The sequence below is a fragment of the Tiliqua scincoides genome, chromosome 1 (assembly GCF_035046505.1).
Source record: "Tiliqua scincoides isolate rTilSci1 chromosome 1, rTilSci1.hap2, whole genome shotgun sequence".
Taxonomy (NCBI): Eukaryota; Metazoa; Chordata; class Lepidosauria; order Squamata; family Scincidae; genus Tiliqua; species Tiliqua scincoides.
The window spans coordinates 208,671,828-208,684,602 of NC_089821.1; the positions used below are offsets into that span (position 1 = coordinate 208,671,828).

Genomic DNA, 12,775 nt, shown 5'->3' on the forward strand with positions numbered 1-12,775 from the left:
TAAATCCCATTTTCACATTGCATTCTAACATTTTGTGTTTGAGTTTGACAGCAGTGTTAATGACCACAGTGCATTATGGGAAAATAATTTACACATGAGGAATCTGGAGCTGCAGATAATATAAGACGTTGGCAGTCCCATAAGCAACCCAGAAATTTTAAGTGGTTATAAAACCGTCAGCAGGGCTTTCCCTGCACTTCTGTGATAATTTTTTTGATGTCCTGCCCACACGAAAGGTTTGAGTCGTGTTGAATACTCGTATTACTTTATGACATGAAAGCTGCACTTTAAAAAATGTGAAACAGTTCATGTCTTAAGTGTTAAAATTAGGTAGAAAATAAGGTTGGTTTCTGTTATTTATAAGTGGCCTTCCAAGGCCAAGAAGGAATAGGCATTTCCATAGATTTAATGGCCTGGTTCTAAGATTTGCAGTGTCAACAACTAAGTGTTTCGGTTGGGGCATACTGACTCTCCTGCCAGCATATCACAAAATATGGCATGTTGCCAACATTGCAGGCATGTTAGACCAGCGTTGCAAGCTGATGCACCAGCGTATCCATTTACTCTTCACTGTTAGAAATCTGAATTGCCTATGTAAGCCAGCATGTAATGTCCTTGGATATTAGCATGACTGAAAGGCAACACAAATGTGTATGCTTTCGTCTTTAATCGAGATGCTTTACAAATGACTGTAATATTTCTTTAGCCTTCATTTATTTATCTGTAGCCAGATCCGGAAACCGACTGAATTATGATATGCCCACATGCACCCGCATATCTCCAATGATACAGATGGAGAAACCTAATGGATAGATAATCTAGGGCACGCATATATTTTGCTGCCAAGTACTTTCGGGCAGGGAATTTTCAAAAAAAAAAAGGGCCTGAAAAACAATAGGAAATGCAATGACAGTTACAAATTGGAAAATTTCTTTTAAATGCTATTTTTTTGTGCCAAAACATGTGGAAAGTAAAATGGTATAGCTATAGTTCATTCCCAGAAGGCTTATATTCTAAATTATATGGTAGCAGCAAAGATTGGGATTAAACAGGTGAAAGTGTATATAAGAAAGTTCAGAAAAACTTTCTGAGGCAGAAAAAGTGAGGTTCAGGAAAGGTTTTGCAAATGAGAGTTCAAAACAATTTAAAGGCAAGACTAGCAAATGGAAGTGGGAAACTGTTTTCAGCTCTGCAGAAAACTCAGAGGCATACAAAATGGAAAAGGGGGTGTTTCATTGGCAGGTGAGCTTCTGCAGAACCAGAAAGTTAGAAGACAAGAAGGGTAAGGAGAGGGAGAATGGATAGGTGAAGAACCAGTCAAAACAAGTGAGAGATGTGTAATGGATAATGGTTATTAGTTTCTGTCTGCCAGTAAAGCCCTTTTGGGTTCTTGATGCAGCACCATATGGGACTCGTAATGGGATTTTTTAAAAGTTATTTTATATGCAATGGGCAATTATAACACGGTGAAAGATTTTGATGGTAACTCTCATTTTATGCTCAAAGTACTTCAAATTACACAATCACTCTTTGACTAATACGCATACACTTTTGTACACAGTGCAGATGAGAAGGGACAGGAGTATTTTTAGATCTCTGCAGCCCAAGGGCAACTGGAGAACAAGCATCCCCAAGCCAAGAACCATTTCAATAAAATTAAAAGTTTCCTGGCAATGGACAAGATTGGGAGCAGCTTAGGCCACAAGTAGCATGTGCAAGCCAAACTACTTAGAGCCAAAGGGAATACTGGGGTATAGGTTCACCCATTACCATCCAGAAATTTTTAATCTTTAAGATTGAATATGCCCCCTGTGTTCCTTAGAAGAAGTCTGGGATACAAGTTTGAAAAGTATGCAGATACCTGCTTAAGGATTTCAGATTTCTACTTGGGTGGGTCTAACAACTCAATCCTACCTAACTCCCTGTGTGGCAATGCAGCGGTGCCAATGTAGCATCTGTATATTTTGGGGAGTTTCAGCATGTTGAGGCCTCCTTCCTCCCGAAGCTCCTGGGCACCGGAGGGGAGGGATCACCCCCTGGTGGCCAACCGAGAGGGCTGTCTGGCCAGGGGCTTCAGGAGCCATCCTGACCCCACAAGAGGCTGGGAATAAGCAGGCGCCCTACCCCCTTTGACAGATCATTAGCCAATGGTTAGGCAGGGCAGACAAGCCCTTAAGAACCCCTTGGGACACCCAGAGAGCATCTACCCGGACCCCTATCCATCTATCATACCCATGCAGGAGGAATCAGGACCTGTGCTTCACCAGTGCCACCCAGAGGAACTCAAGGGAACTGCACCCTACCTACAGTGGAATCCCAGTTAGGTGCTCTCAACTTCAAGCTGGTAAGGAGTAGCTCCCTGCGCCACCAACATACCTCCTGCAGATTCCCCAAAGAGACTTGTGAAGGAACAAGGACTCTCATTTGAATAACGAGAGAGACTTTATTATAAACATGTACAAATAGGATATTGTGATGTAACGTATCCAGATGAATGTCAAGACATTGACGAGATAAACAGGGCGTGCAATCCACTTTTCGCAGCTCCATGTCTTCCTTGTCGCCCTCTTTGGGCGGGTATCTCCGGTCCCGTTACCGCTGAAGCTCCGCCCCCGGGTCCCGCCCCAGGGATGGACATCAAAGGGTTAGGTTTTGGCAGGCACAGCTGTCACTGAACCTGCCACTTTCCTCCCTTTCTTCTGCCTCCCTCCTGACCCCTGAGAAAGCTTACCATTGGTGGCAGGTGTTCCATTGTGTGTCATCACCCAGCCCTGGCCAGTTGCTGCTTGTGACCCAGGCTGGGCTCACTGGTGCTGTTCCATTTGTTGCAACTGAAAAGTTGTTTATGTCACTGGAACTCTCGTTCTCATTGCGTAAATAGCCCATAGGATTGGGCTATCCATAAAATGCATCAATAAGCCACAATGCGGTTTGGCTTCTAGATGCATGCATATAAGTTTTTGAGGACACATATTTCTTGTAAATACTTAATGTGTTTGCTGTTCCCATGGAAAACATGTGAAGTGTATCTAAATATTGAATGTAGATTCTATAGATACTAGTATATTCTATACTACTAAATTCTATACTACCAGTAGATTCTATACTAGTAGGTGACTTTACAATATATGAACTGACAGCTTCAGGGCCTAAGGAGCAAGGGAGACAAAGCTAGGGTATAATTCTAAGTTTTGTCTAATTCCCTGATCAGTGGTTCTCAAACTTTGAGAGAGTTTTACTCCCTCAGTAAGTTCTTGTGGGGAGGGGCTAGGGCAGCTACATGATCCCCAGGATCCCGTGGCTAAGGGGGGGGTGAGCGGGGGTGCATGTGACTTACATTATGTAGACTGGGCTGCAGGATGTGCAGGGAGCCTTGCACAGCCCTCTGCAGTGCTCCCCCAAGGCTTGAAATGTTCAGAAACAGCAGGAGCAAAGTGCCTCCTGCAAAACTGAAGTACTTTGCACCTGCTTTTTCCAAATGTTCCAAGACTTGGGAAGTGCTATGAAGGGCTGTGCAGGGCTCCCCACACCTCCTGCAGCCTGCTGCAGCCCTGCCTACAAGCAATCCCTCCTTCACCCTCCCATAGGGTTGCGATCCTAGGGATCACTTCCCTGCCTCTCCCCTTCCCCTGCTCCTTAAAGGGAACTTTTAAGGAGATGTTCTTTAAGTTCTTAAGTTCTTTAAGTTCCCTTTAAGTTCTTAAAGGGAACTTTTACATGAACTAGTGGGTTGCAACCCACCAGTTTGAGAAGCACTACCCTAGATTTCTTTTCAACAATAAGTGGACTTTTCAACAATAAGTGGAATGTCTGCTGACATTCCAGGATTTAGGATAGCCTGAGATCATTTCTTGTATTAGAAGAGGAAAAGAATAAGTAAAATCTCAAACTTTGATCTCAGAATGGGAAGTCTAACTTTGTTGTTCTGTATAGCAGGGGTGTCCAAACTTTTTGGCATGAGGGCCACATCATCTCTCTGACACTGTGTCAGGGGCTGGAAAAAAAGAATTAATTTACCGTTCAAATTTAAATAAATTTGCAAAAATGAATATATTAGAAATGGAACTTGTATGAATGAATGCAGGTCTTGTAATAGCTCAAGGCCTATAAAAGGCACAACGCAAGGCCGGCCTTTCCTAAGCTGCTGCTGCTGCAGCATCACAGATGTGAAACAGCAAGCAGCGGTTGGAGCCCTCGTTCCACAGCTCATGTGAGAGGTAGAACAGTTGGCCTTCATACTGAGAGCAGTTGTGCTGGGCCAGTGCAGGCTCCAGCAAATCTCTGGAGGGCCAGAGGCTCATTGGAGATTGGGGGCTCCCCAGGGCCGGATAGGGAGTCCTCGAGGGCTGTAAGTGGCCCCAGGGCTGGGGTTTGGGCACCCCTGCTATATGGGATGAAATTTTCGTCTGTTAACTAATGCAATCTAACAATTCTAGCCAGTATTATATTGGTTTTTATATAGGAGGGCAGGAGGTCTGGTCTAGAGGGTAGAGCCTCCGTTAGCCTGAAGATAATATCAGAAGGTTGCCAGTTCGAGAACACTGGCAGCTCCCTGAACGGCTGAGAATGGCGAGACCTTGAAGCAGCTGACAAGCCCAGCTGAGTGTTTCCACCTGCTCCTGTTGTGAGCAAGAAGCATCTTGGCTGCCCTCCATGTGAGAGATGGAGCTGCTTGTCAGCCTGCGTGGGAGAACTGGAGGCCAGAAGTGAGACCAAACCAGGAAGATCCATTCTGAAATGTTGTTGGTTCTTGAAAGAGAGAACCTCTATGATTGTAAAAATCCCCTTGAGGGATTTAGAAATGCCTGCCTATGTAAACCGCCTTGAATAAAGTCAGAGGAGTAATCCGATGACCAGAAAGGCGGTATATAAATACCTAGTTGTTGTTGTTGTTGTTGTTATTTATTATTATTATTATTATTTTTCTATAGCCTAGCAAAAGTTTCTGGGACTCAGTTTTACATTGCGATTAACATCTTATGGCCCTTTTTCTTATGCTGATTTTTATTTTCACACTTGCTTGTGAGTAGTGTTGACTGAGTTCTAATTGAAATTGTTTTTTATACTGTACTGTGTATCATATTGCTGCTTTTGATATTGCAATTATGAATGTTACTATTTGGTAAGAACTATTTTGAGAACCTTTTATTAACTGAGATTGCAGTATGTGTGTTTTTAAGAAGTGAAAATATACAGATGGCACAAAGTATGGTAGACAGGTAGTCATTGTTCGCCAAATAATTATCATATCTCTTAGAACCTTTATAAATAAAAGCATCATGAAAAAAGAGTAGAGGTTAACAAAGTGAATGGAAGCTGAGTGTTGGTTGAGTGTTTTTTGTTTTTTTTTAACATAGTCAGAATTTTATTAGATACAATTCTATCTCCAAGGGTTTATTACCCATTTTCATCTTGCATGTTTGAATTGGGGCTTTTCTTTTGCATATGAATTTCTGTGTGACTATATGAAGAACTGAAATAGTATATTTTAAAACAGGAAAGCTTCTGATAAAGTGACTCATTAGTGCCTGTGTTTCAGGTGACCAAACTTTAAGAGTCTGGGATGCAAAGTCACCAAGACTCCCAGTGATAATTCCTGCTCATCATGCTGAGATTCTAAGTTGTGATTGGTGCAAGTATGATCAGGTATAGTAATTGGGGGAAAAAATTCAAGAGAAGGTACTTTTTATTGAATAGAGCCATCTCATGACCTTGTAACATGCATGCAGGCAATAATTAAGGACACTTGAATAGGAGGAATGCTTAGCTCTTTGGCTAAATTACATCCATATTTTTTCTCTTTCAAAATCGCACATCACCAATATCATCAATATTTGCTTGGCTGTACAAAATTGGCTGTTTAATGTAATCTGTCACTCTTTTTTTACTTTAGTGATCCATGGTATAGAATTGAGAGAACAACTTTGTCTGATATCATTTCACGTTCAGTAGACAAAGATTGTGCTTGTTTTCACTCTTGAATTCTTGAATTAAATTGTTGCATAATTTACAACTTGGTTTAATTGGAATTACTACTCTTCTATGCAGTGCAAAGCTGTCCCCTTAGTGTGTAACAGATAAAGCATTACCCAGCACCTACTAATCTGTGAGCATGCCTTGCTTCTTGGTCAAACTACTATGTGGTCTTCTAATGTTTATTATCGAAGAGCCAAATCCCAAACAGTGCATGCGGGTTCACTGCTGGTGCGCACTGTTGCAATATGCCGTAAAGCACATTTGTTGAGCTGGGCTAGTGCTGGTGGAAAGCTGGTGCTGTACTGCTAAGTGGTCGCCTGAACCACTGGGCAGTAGAGAGGTAGGTGGGGGCATGGGGGAGGTGGGGAGGAGGGAGGCGAGGGAGGATGGGGAGAGGGCAGAAAGGAGGCTTTCCAGGGGGAAGGAGTCGGGTGTGAGTAGGGCGGGACCAGTAGAGCTCAGTTCTACCACATCCTGAGCTCCATGTCAGGCCCTGAGGGGCTCTCAAACTGGCCGCTCCAGAGCTGTCGGAGAATTGAGTAGCGGGGCTACTTCCTTTACTTGGGGGAAGAAGACAAACGTTCCTTTCTCCAGAGGAAATGGTGGCGGCTTCCTGGGGTGTGTTGGATGCTGTTTTTGCTGCCTCCGCAGCCCCGCGCAGCTCAAGATCGGGCTGTTAGTTTTCACCTTTACTTTTTGTATTCAGGTATGCATACCCAAGTACAAAGCAGGCACTCGTTCTGTTAATGTGATGGATATGCACATGTAGAATAAGAGCTAAGGGTAAAGGTATGTAGAGGCAGATTAAATAAAGGAGGAAAGCATATTTGGTGTATTGGTATGAAGGATCAGCTTAATTTTTGCCATGGGTTCTATTGTTTAAAATATTTCTATTTTCTTTTTCTCAGAAAATTTTATAATAACCTGTAACTCCAAACTGATACTTCTTTTAGTCAGTATTCTACATTTAACTTTTGTAAGCTAGTTTATAGTAAATACGTTAACAACTATGTATATTTTTATTAAATTATCAGAACTTGCTGGTAACAGGTGCTGTTGACTGCAGTTTGAAAGGCTGGGATTTGAGAAACATCCGACAACCAGTCTTCAACCTCTTTGGCCACACTTATGCTGTAAGAAGAGTAAAAGTAAGTTTTAAAACAGCTTATTTGACTGCAGATTGCTATTGATTTATTAGCAACATGGACAACCTATGTAATGGACCCTCACTGTACAAAGAAGGACGCAATCCAAACTCGTATTTGGGCAGGCGCCCTTGCACCAGCTCAGGAGGTTGCACCTCCTTGAGAGGAAGCCAGGCTGGCACTCCGAGAAGCGCCAGCCTGCGGAGGCTGTCCTAAGCCTCTGCGCCAGCTTCCTTTCTGGGCCAACGCAAGCAGAAAAGGTACGCAGGGTGGGTGGGCAGGCAGGCGGGGAGCGGGAGGCGGGGCTGGGATCTGGCAGTTATGCTGGATCCCAACCCCCATTCCCAGGGAGAACGGAGCGACTTTAAGCCGCTTTGCTCTCCTCAGACTTGTGCCACCTCTTGAGGAGACTCTTGAAGAGTCCAAGGAGACCCATAGGGACCAGCAGCCCTTACCCGGAGATAAGGGGAAATGTTTCCCCTTGCCTCTGGCTGAGCAGCTTATGGCCATTATCCTGCGCTGGATGCAGCGCAAGCCTCCTGGCTTGCCTGTTCCAGTGCAGGATAGGATTGTGCCCAAAGCCTCTTCCCTGGAATTAAACATTTACCTTTTTATAAAAGCATTGTCTTGCTTTTAGCTTATGATAGAGTTTTTTTCTTCCTTTAAAAAGAAATAGTAATTTCAAATAGTATGCTGGAATGTGGTGTTTATTTCAGATACTTGTTGGAAGTTTTTGCTGCTTGAGTGCATGAAGGGAAAATGCTTGAGTACTTAAAGAGAATCCAATCCTATCCTCCTCCTCTTTCCTCTGGTGCAGCTGTGCCAAAAATGGGTGTGCTGTATCTAGTAAGGGGGTGAACTGGAAGACTTTAGCAGGGAAAGGGAATTTAAATCCCCTTACCCCTACGTAAACATCCCAAGCTGCAATGGGATTCCTCAAGCCCAAACTAGTAATTTCATTAGTGCGAGTCCAAGGAGAAAAGGGAAAGAGGAGGCAGTGAAAATGGAAGGTAGGATCTGGCACACACCACTGCTGCCAGGTCCACTCCTTCTGCAGCTTCCCCACCTAGTTTCATCCCCCTCTCTGCTTGTGTGCCACCGTCCCTCTGTGGCTTATCTGCTCTTGTGAGCAGCTGGTGATGTGGTGTGGTGGGAAGGCTCTCACCTTCCCATCATCATCCAGGCAGCACACTACTGAGCGAACTGCCTGAAAGTGCTTTCTGGCACTTTATCAGCAGCAGCCAGCAGCAGAACGCATGTTTTACTGCCGGAAGCACATAGGGTTGGGGTGTCAGGTTTGTAAACTTTGTGGTTGAATAGTTGTTATTTTTCACCACTGATCTGCTTGGAAATGGTGAATTAAAATTTCATTGTATAGGAGCCAGTGATGAGGTCGACAATTTGGCTTTGGGTTCCCATCTTTGCCGCAGTCTTTTGGAAGCGTTCATCCCTACTCATGTCTCTGCCAAGGGCTATAATAATATATCTGCTCTCTGTTACGAGGGAGATTATGAGAAACTGTTGTGCAGTTGCCAGTTTTCAGGCACGAATCCAGTTATCGTAGTAATAATAATAATAATTAAAGAGACTTAGGAGAAGGACTGCCCTTGGTGCCAGAAGGATAGCAAATACATATCTTAAATATTTTGTGAAATTGATCAGGTTGGAGGCCTGTTGCTTTTGCTGAATTGGGAAGAGTCTGAAACACTTGAGCAGTTTTGTTTACTGCAAGTTTCCTTGTAGGCTGAGAATTCACAGTCTGTACCTCAAAGAAAAATGTAATAGCTCCCTAAAGTGACTGTCTTGTAAGGGACTTCAAATTGATTTGAACCCTTAATTTATGGCAGAACTGCTGGGTACTGCTATAATGTAATTGACGCTGGCGACTTTATGGTGGGGTTCGTATGGAATAATATAGCACTGTGTTTCAGATTCAGTGCTCTGTTGGATCCTTTATAATATTACATTATAAAATGACATTATTAGTAAATCACTCTCCTATTGTGCTTTTAATATTGTTGCTTTTTATCTCTTTGTTGCAGTTTTCACCATTTCATGCCACTATATTGGCTTCCTGTTCTTATGATTTTACTGTGAGGTATGGTAATGAATATTTTAATTTGCATACATATAATTCTGGCTTGCACTTTATGAAGCACTTACTGGTTTTTGTGTTTGTTGTGTAGAAACACCAGGGCTTTTTTTCTAATGGAACGCGGGGGGACGGAGTTCCGGCACCTTTTTGCAGGGGCCCCTCCCCTTTGGAGGCATTCCGGGGGGGAGCAAAATAGAGGCATTCACTGGGTGGGTGCTGGGGGGTGCAGGGTGGGCGGGCGCCTGGCCCCTGCCTGACTGCACAACGACCCCTTCCTGCCCCCATCTCCAAGCTCTCACCTGAGCCCAGCCCACCTCCCCTCCCCCCGTGCTCTGCTTCCCAGTGCAGCTTCCAAGCTGGTGGAGGGCGCGGGAGACAAGCGCCAATGCTGAGGAGGAGGACAGCCAGCCAGACAGGGGGACGGGCTGCGGTACCCACGGAACGCCCAGATACTGGCTTGGCAGAGGAGGAGAGGAAGGAAGCTGGCTGGTGCAGCCCGGTGCCAATCTGCAGCACAGGCCTAGGTGTGTCTACTCAGAAGTAAGTCTCATTGTGCTCAATGGGGCTTGCTCCTGGGAAAGGGTGCATAGCCTTGCAGCCTGAGAGCCCAAGCATGTCTACTCAGAAGTAAGTTCCATTGTGTTCAATGGGGCTTACTCCTGGGAAAGTGTCATAGCCTTGCAGCCTGAGTAGACAGGCAGAGGAAGGGCTCTGAGGCTGCAGTCCTCTCCACACTTTCCTGGGAGGAAGCCCCACTGCCTCTAGTGGGACTGACTTCTGAGTAGACAGGCACAGGATTGGGCCCTGAGGCTGCCATCCTATCCACAGTAAGCCCCATTCACTAAAGTGGACTTCTGAGTAGACATGCATAGGATTGGGCTCTTAGGCTGCAATCCTAGGCACTTTCCTGGGAGTAAGCTCCATTGACTAGAACGAGACTTACTTCAGAGTAGACATACCTAGGATTGGGCTCTTAATCCTGGCAGAGATATATATCTGCACCCGTTTTCACATGCTAAGGGCAGGTGAAAAGGGATTCTACGTGTATACAACGTGCTGTCCAGCCTTTCCAGAGATCCTCCTCATCCTTCCCCCACAAGCATGCCCTCCACCAGCCTTTGCAGCTCCTCTCCAGCAATGCACAGCAGCTGCTCAGGGCAGCAGAGAACATACAATTGCATGCCAAGCGCCTTCCCAAAGACACAGAGTATTCTGATACCTGAATTAAACCATATTTAATTGCTTGTTTGCAAACGTAGCTGTTTCTATGTGCACCTAAGGACCCCTCTCGTGTAAGAATTCCTTTTTTGTTCTTACTCCCACAGTTGCTTAGAGTAATTTTACTACATGGAACTCATGAAAGCCATTTTTCGGAATACATTCACTGCTTCCTCTCCTCGAAATAGTGCCACACTACATACTACACACTACAAGTGCACCTGTACAGTATTTTTCCCCATCTGTAGAAGAAGTAGCTAGGGGGAAGGGGATGTGGAGATTGACAGCCCAATCCTATACATGTCTACTCAGAAGTAAGTTCATCTTTAGGGGGGAAGCACATAAAAAATATTTTATTTCTCCAATAAAAAAATGGTTTATAAATAAATAAATAAATAAATAAATAAATAAAAGATTAACAAGTTGTGAGTTCCTGCACCTTTTTATTTACAAAAAAAGCACTGAGAAACACTATGTCCAAGGGAAGATGTACACTTTAAGTAGTTCGTCTTGGGCAGGAGGAGTCAGAGAAGGTGTTCTCCATTACTTATTTGACGGTTATGCTTATATAACCTTATACAAGAGAAAGCTGGGTCCTGTCCTACTTGTTCAGGAAAGGGGCTTCTACTGCTGCTGGAGAAATTGGAGCTGGAGAAATTGGAGCTCTAGTGGATTGTTAAACTAACTGCAGCAGCAGGGGTCAAACAGGGCTGTGTCTTGGCCCCCATGCTTTTCAACCTATTTCTAAATGATCTTGCCCCTTCCGTGAAGGAAGTAGATGGCCATTGTCCAAAGCTTGGCACAAGCCAAGTGCCGCTACTTCTGTACGCGGATGATGCAGTACTGATATCTCGTACTAGGATTGGCCTGAAACGTCTGCTCAGTCGTGCCACAGAGTATTTTCTGACCAACAAATTGCAGATCAATTATGCTAAATCTAAGATAATGGTATTTGCTAATAGATGGAAAGCTTTTAAGTGGTCTTGTAATGGTAACAAAATGGAACAGGTTAAGCATTTTAAGTACCTGGGTATCAACTTCCATTACAGACTCACTTGGGCTTTTCATCGCAGGGCAGTGCAGAACGCATCCAAACTAGCTTCCTCAGCCATTTCCCGTTTCTTTTTCACCTGCGGAAATGGTTATGTTCCGGCTGCTCTGGAGGCGTTTAAGGGAAAGGTTCTTTCCCAGGTTCTTTATGGTTCTCCTGTCTGGTATAAGGTTATTAACCAATCACTAGAACGCATCCAAGCCTCCTTTTTACGGAAGATTTTGGGCTTACCCAGGTGCGTTCCCTACTCGGTCCTGTGTCTCGAGGTGGGGTTAATTCGACTAAGGACTACTGTATGGTTAAGACTTTTGAAATTTTGGTTTAGGATTTTATTTAACCCCACCTCTTCTGATCTAATGCAACAATTATTATCGGATCCAGTCCTGCCTATTGAGATCACTGATCTTCTAACTAAAATTAAGTCAATAGGGCTGGACACTGAAGAGTTAGGTATGATTGGTTGTGATGCAGCTTACAGAATTGTCAAAGGAAGAATTCTAGATATTGAACAACAAGAGCTGTTTAGTGCCGCCAGAACCACATGTTCTCCACTCCATCTTCATATTCCAGTCAGTTTTGGGAAACCGGCCTCCTTCTTTTACCACCTGGTGTGCCCACAGGCCCGGAGAGCTTTCACACTGGCAAGGTGTAACGCTCTTCCATCAGCCTTGTTAACGGGCAGGTTCAGCGGTATCCCCTACTTAGAGAGGAAATGCAAGTGTGGTAGGGATTGCGTTGAGACTTTAATGCATACCTTTTTTTATTGCCCGCTACATGTTGTGTCACGCAAGAAATTTCTAGGTCCATTGTTAGCTAGGATGCAGGGCTGGGAGGATTCAACCATGCTTCAGTCTCTCCTTTCCACTCCTGATCCTGAGACTCTGGATAATGTTGCTTCCTTTTTATCTGGGGTAACAGCCAGGCAGAGCCCTGGGACTCTGGGCAGTGACTGATGTTTTTGCTTATGTTGTGTTGTCTTTGTACATTCCTGTCTTGTTCTGTTCTTTCTCTGTATTTTATGCCAATAAAGGTCTTACTGAACTAATATAACTGCAGCAGCAGCTTCTGAGGTAAAAATCCTGAGGTAAAAATTCCCAGATGACAAGGACTGACTCAGCCATGGAGACCACAGAGAAGGGGAAGTCAATGGAGAGTCCAAATCTCCCCATTATCTCCCCATCCGTTCAATTGGTGGCAGTTTGCTTCCCTAGCAGTGTGACATAGTGTTACTGTTGCAAGTTCTTGCTTAATCCTGTTTAATTAGCTTGATAGTCTTTCTTTTTTAATGGT

General features: G+C 44.2%; 1 protein-coding gene across 1 annotated transcript in view; it reads left to right on the forward strand.

Moving 5' to 3' along the window:
• Positions 1–12,775, forward strand: part of PEX7 (peroxisomal biogenesis factor 7) — a 75,281-nt gene that overhangs the window by 27,494 nt on the left and 35,012 nt on the right. The window contains exons 6-8 of the mRNA XM_066611229.1: positions 5,540–5,646; positions 7,011–7,124; positions 9,164–9,219. Coding sequence (XP_066467326.1) covers positions 5,540–5,646; positions 7,011–7,124; positions 9,164–9,219 — 277 coding nt within the window. The remainder of the gene's footprint in view (positions 1–5,539; positions 5,647–7,010; positions 7,125–9,163; positions 9,220–12,775) is intronic.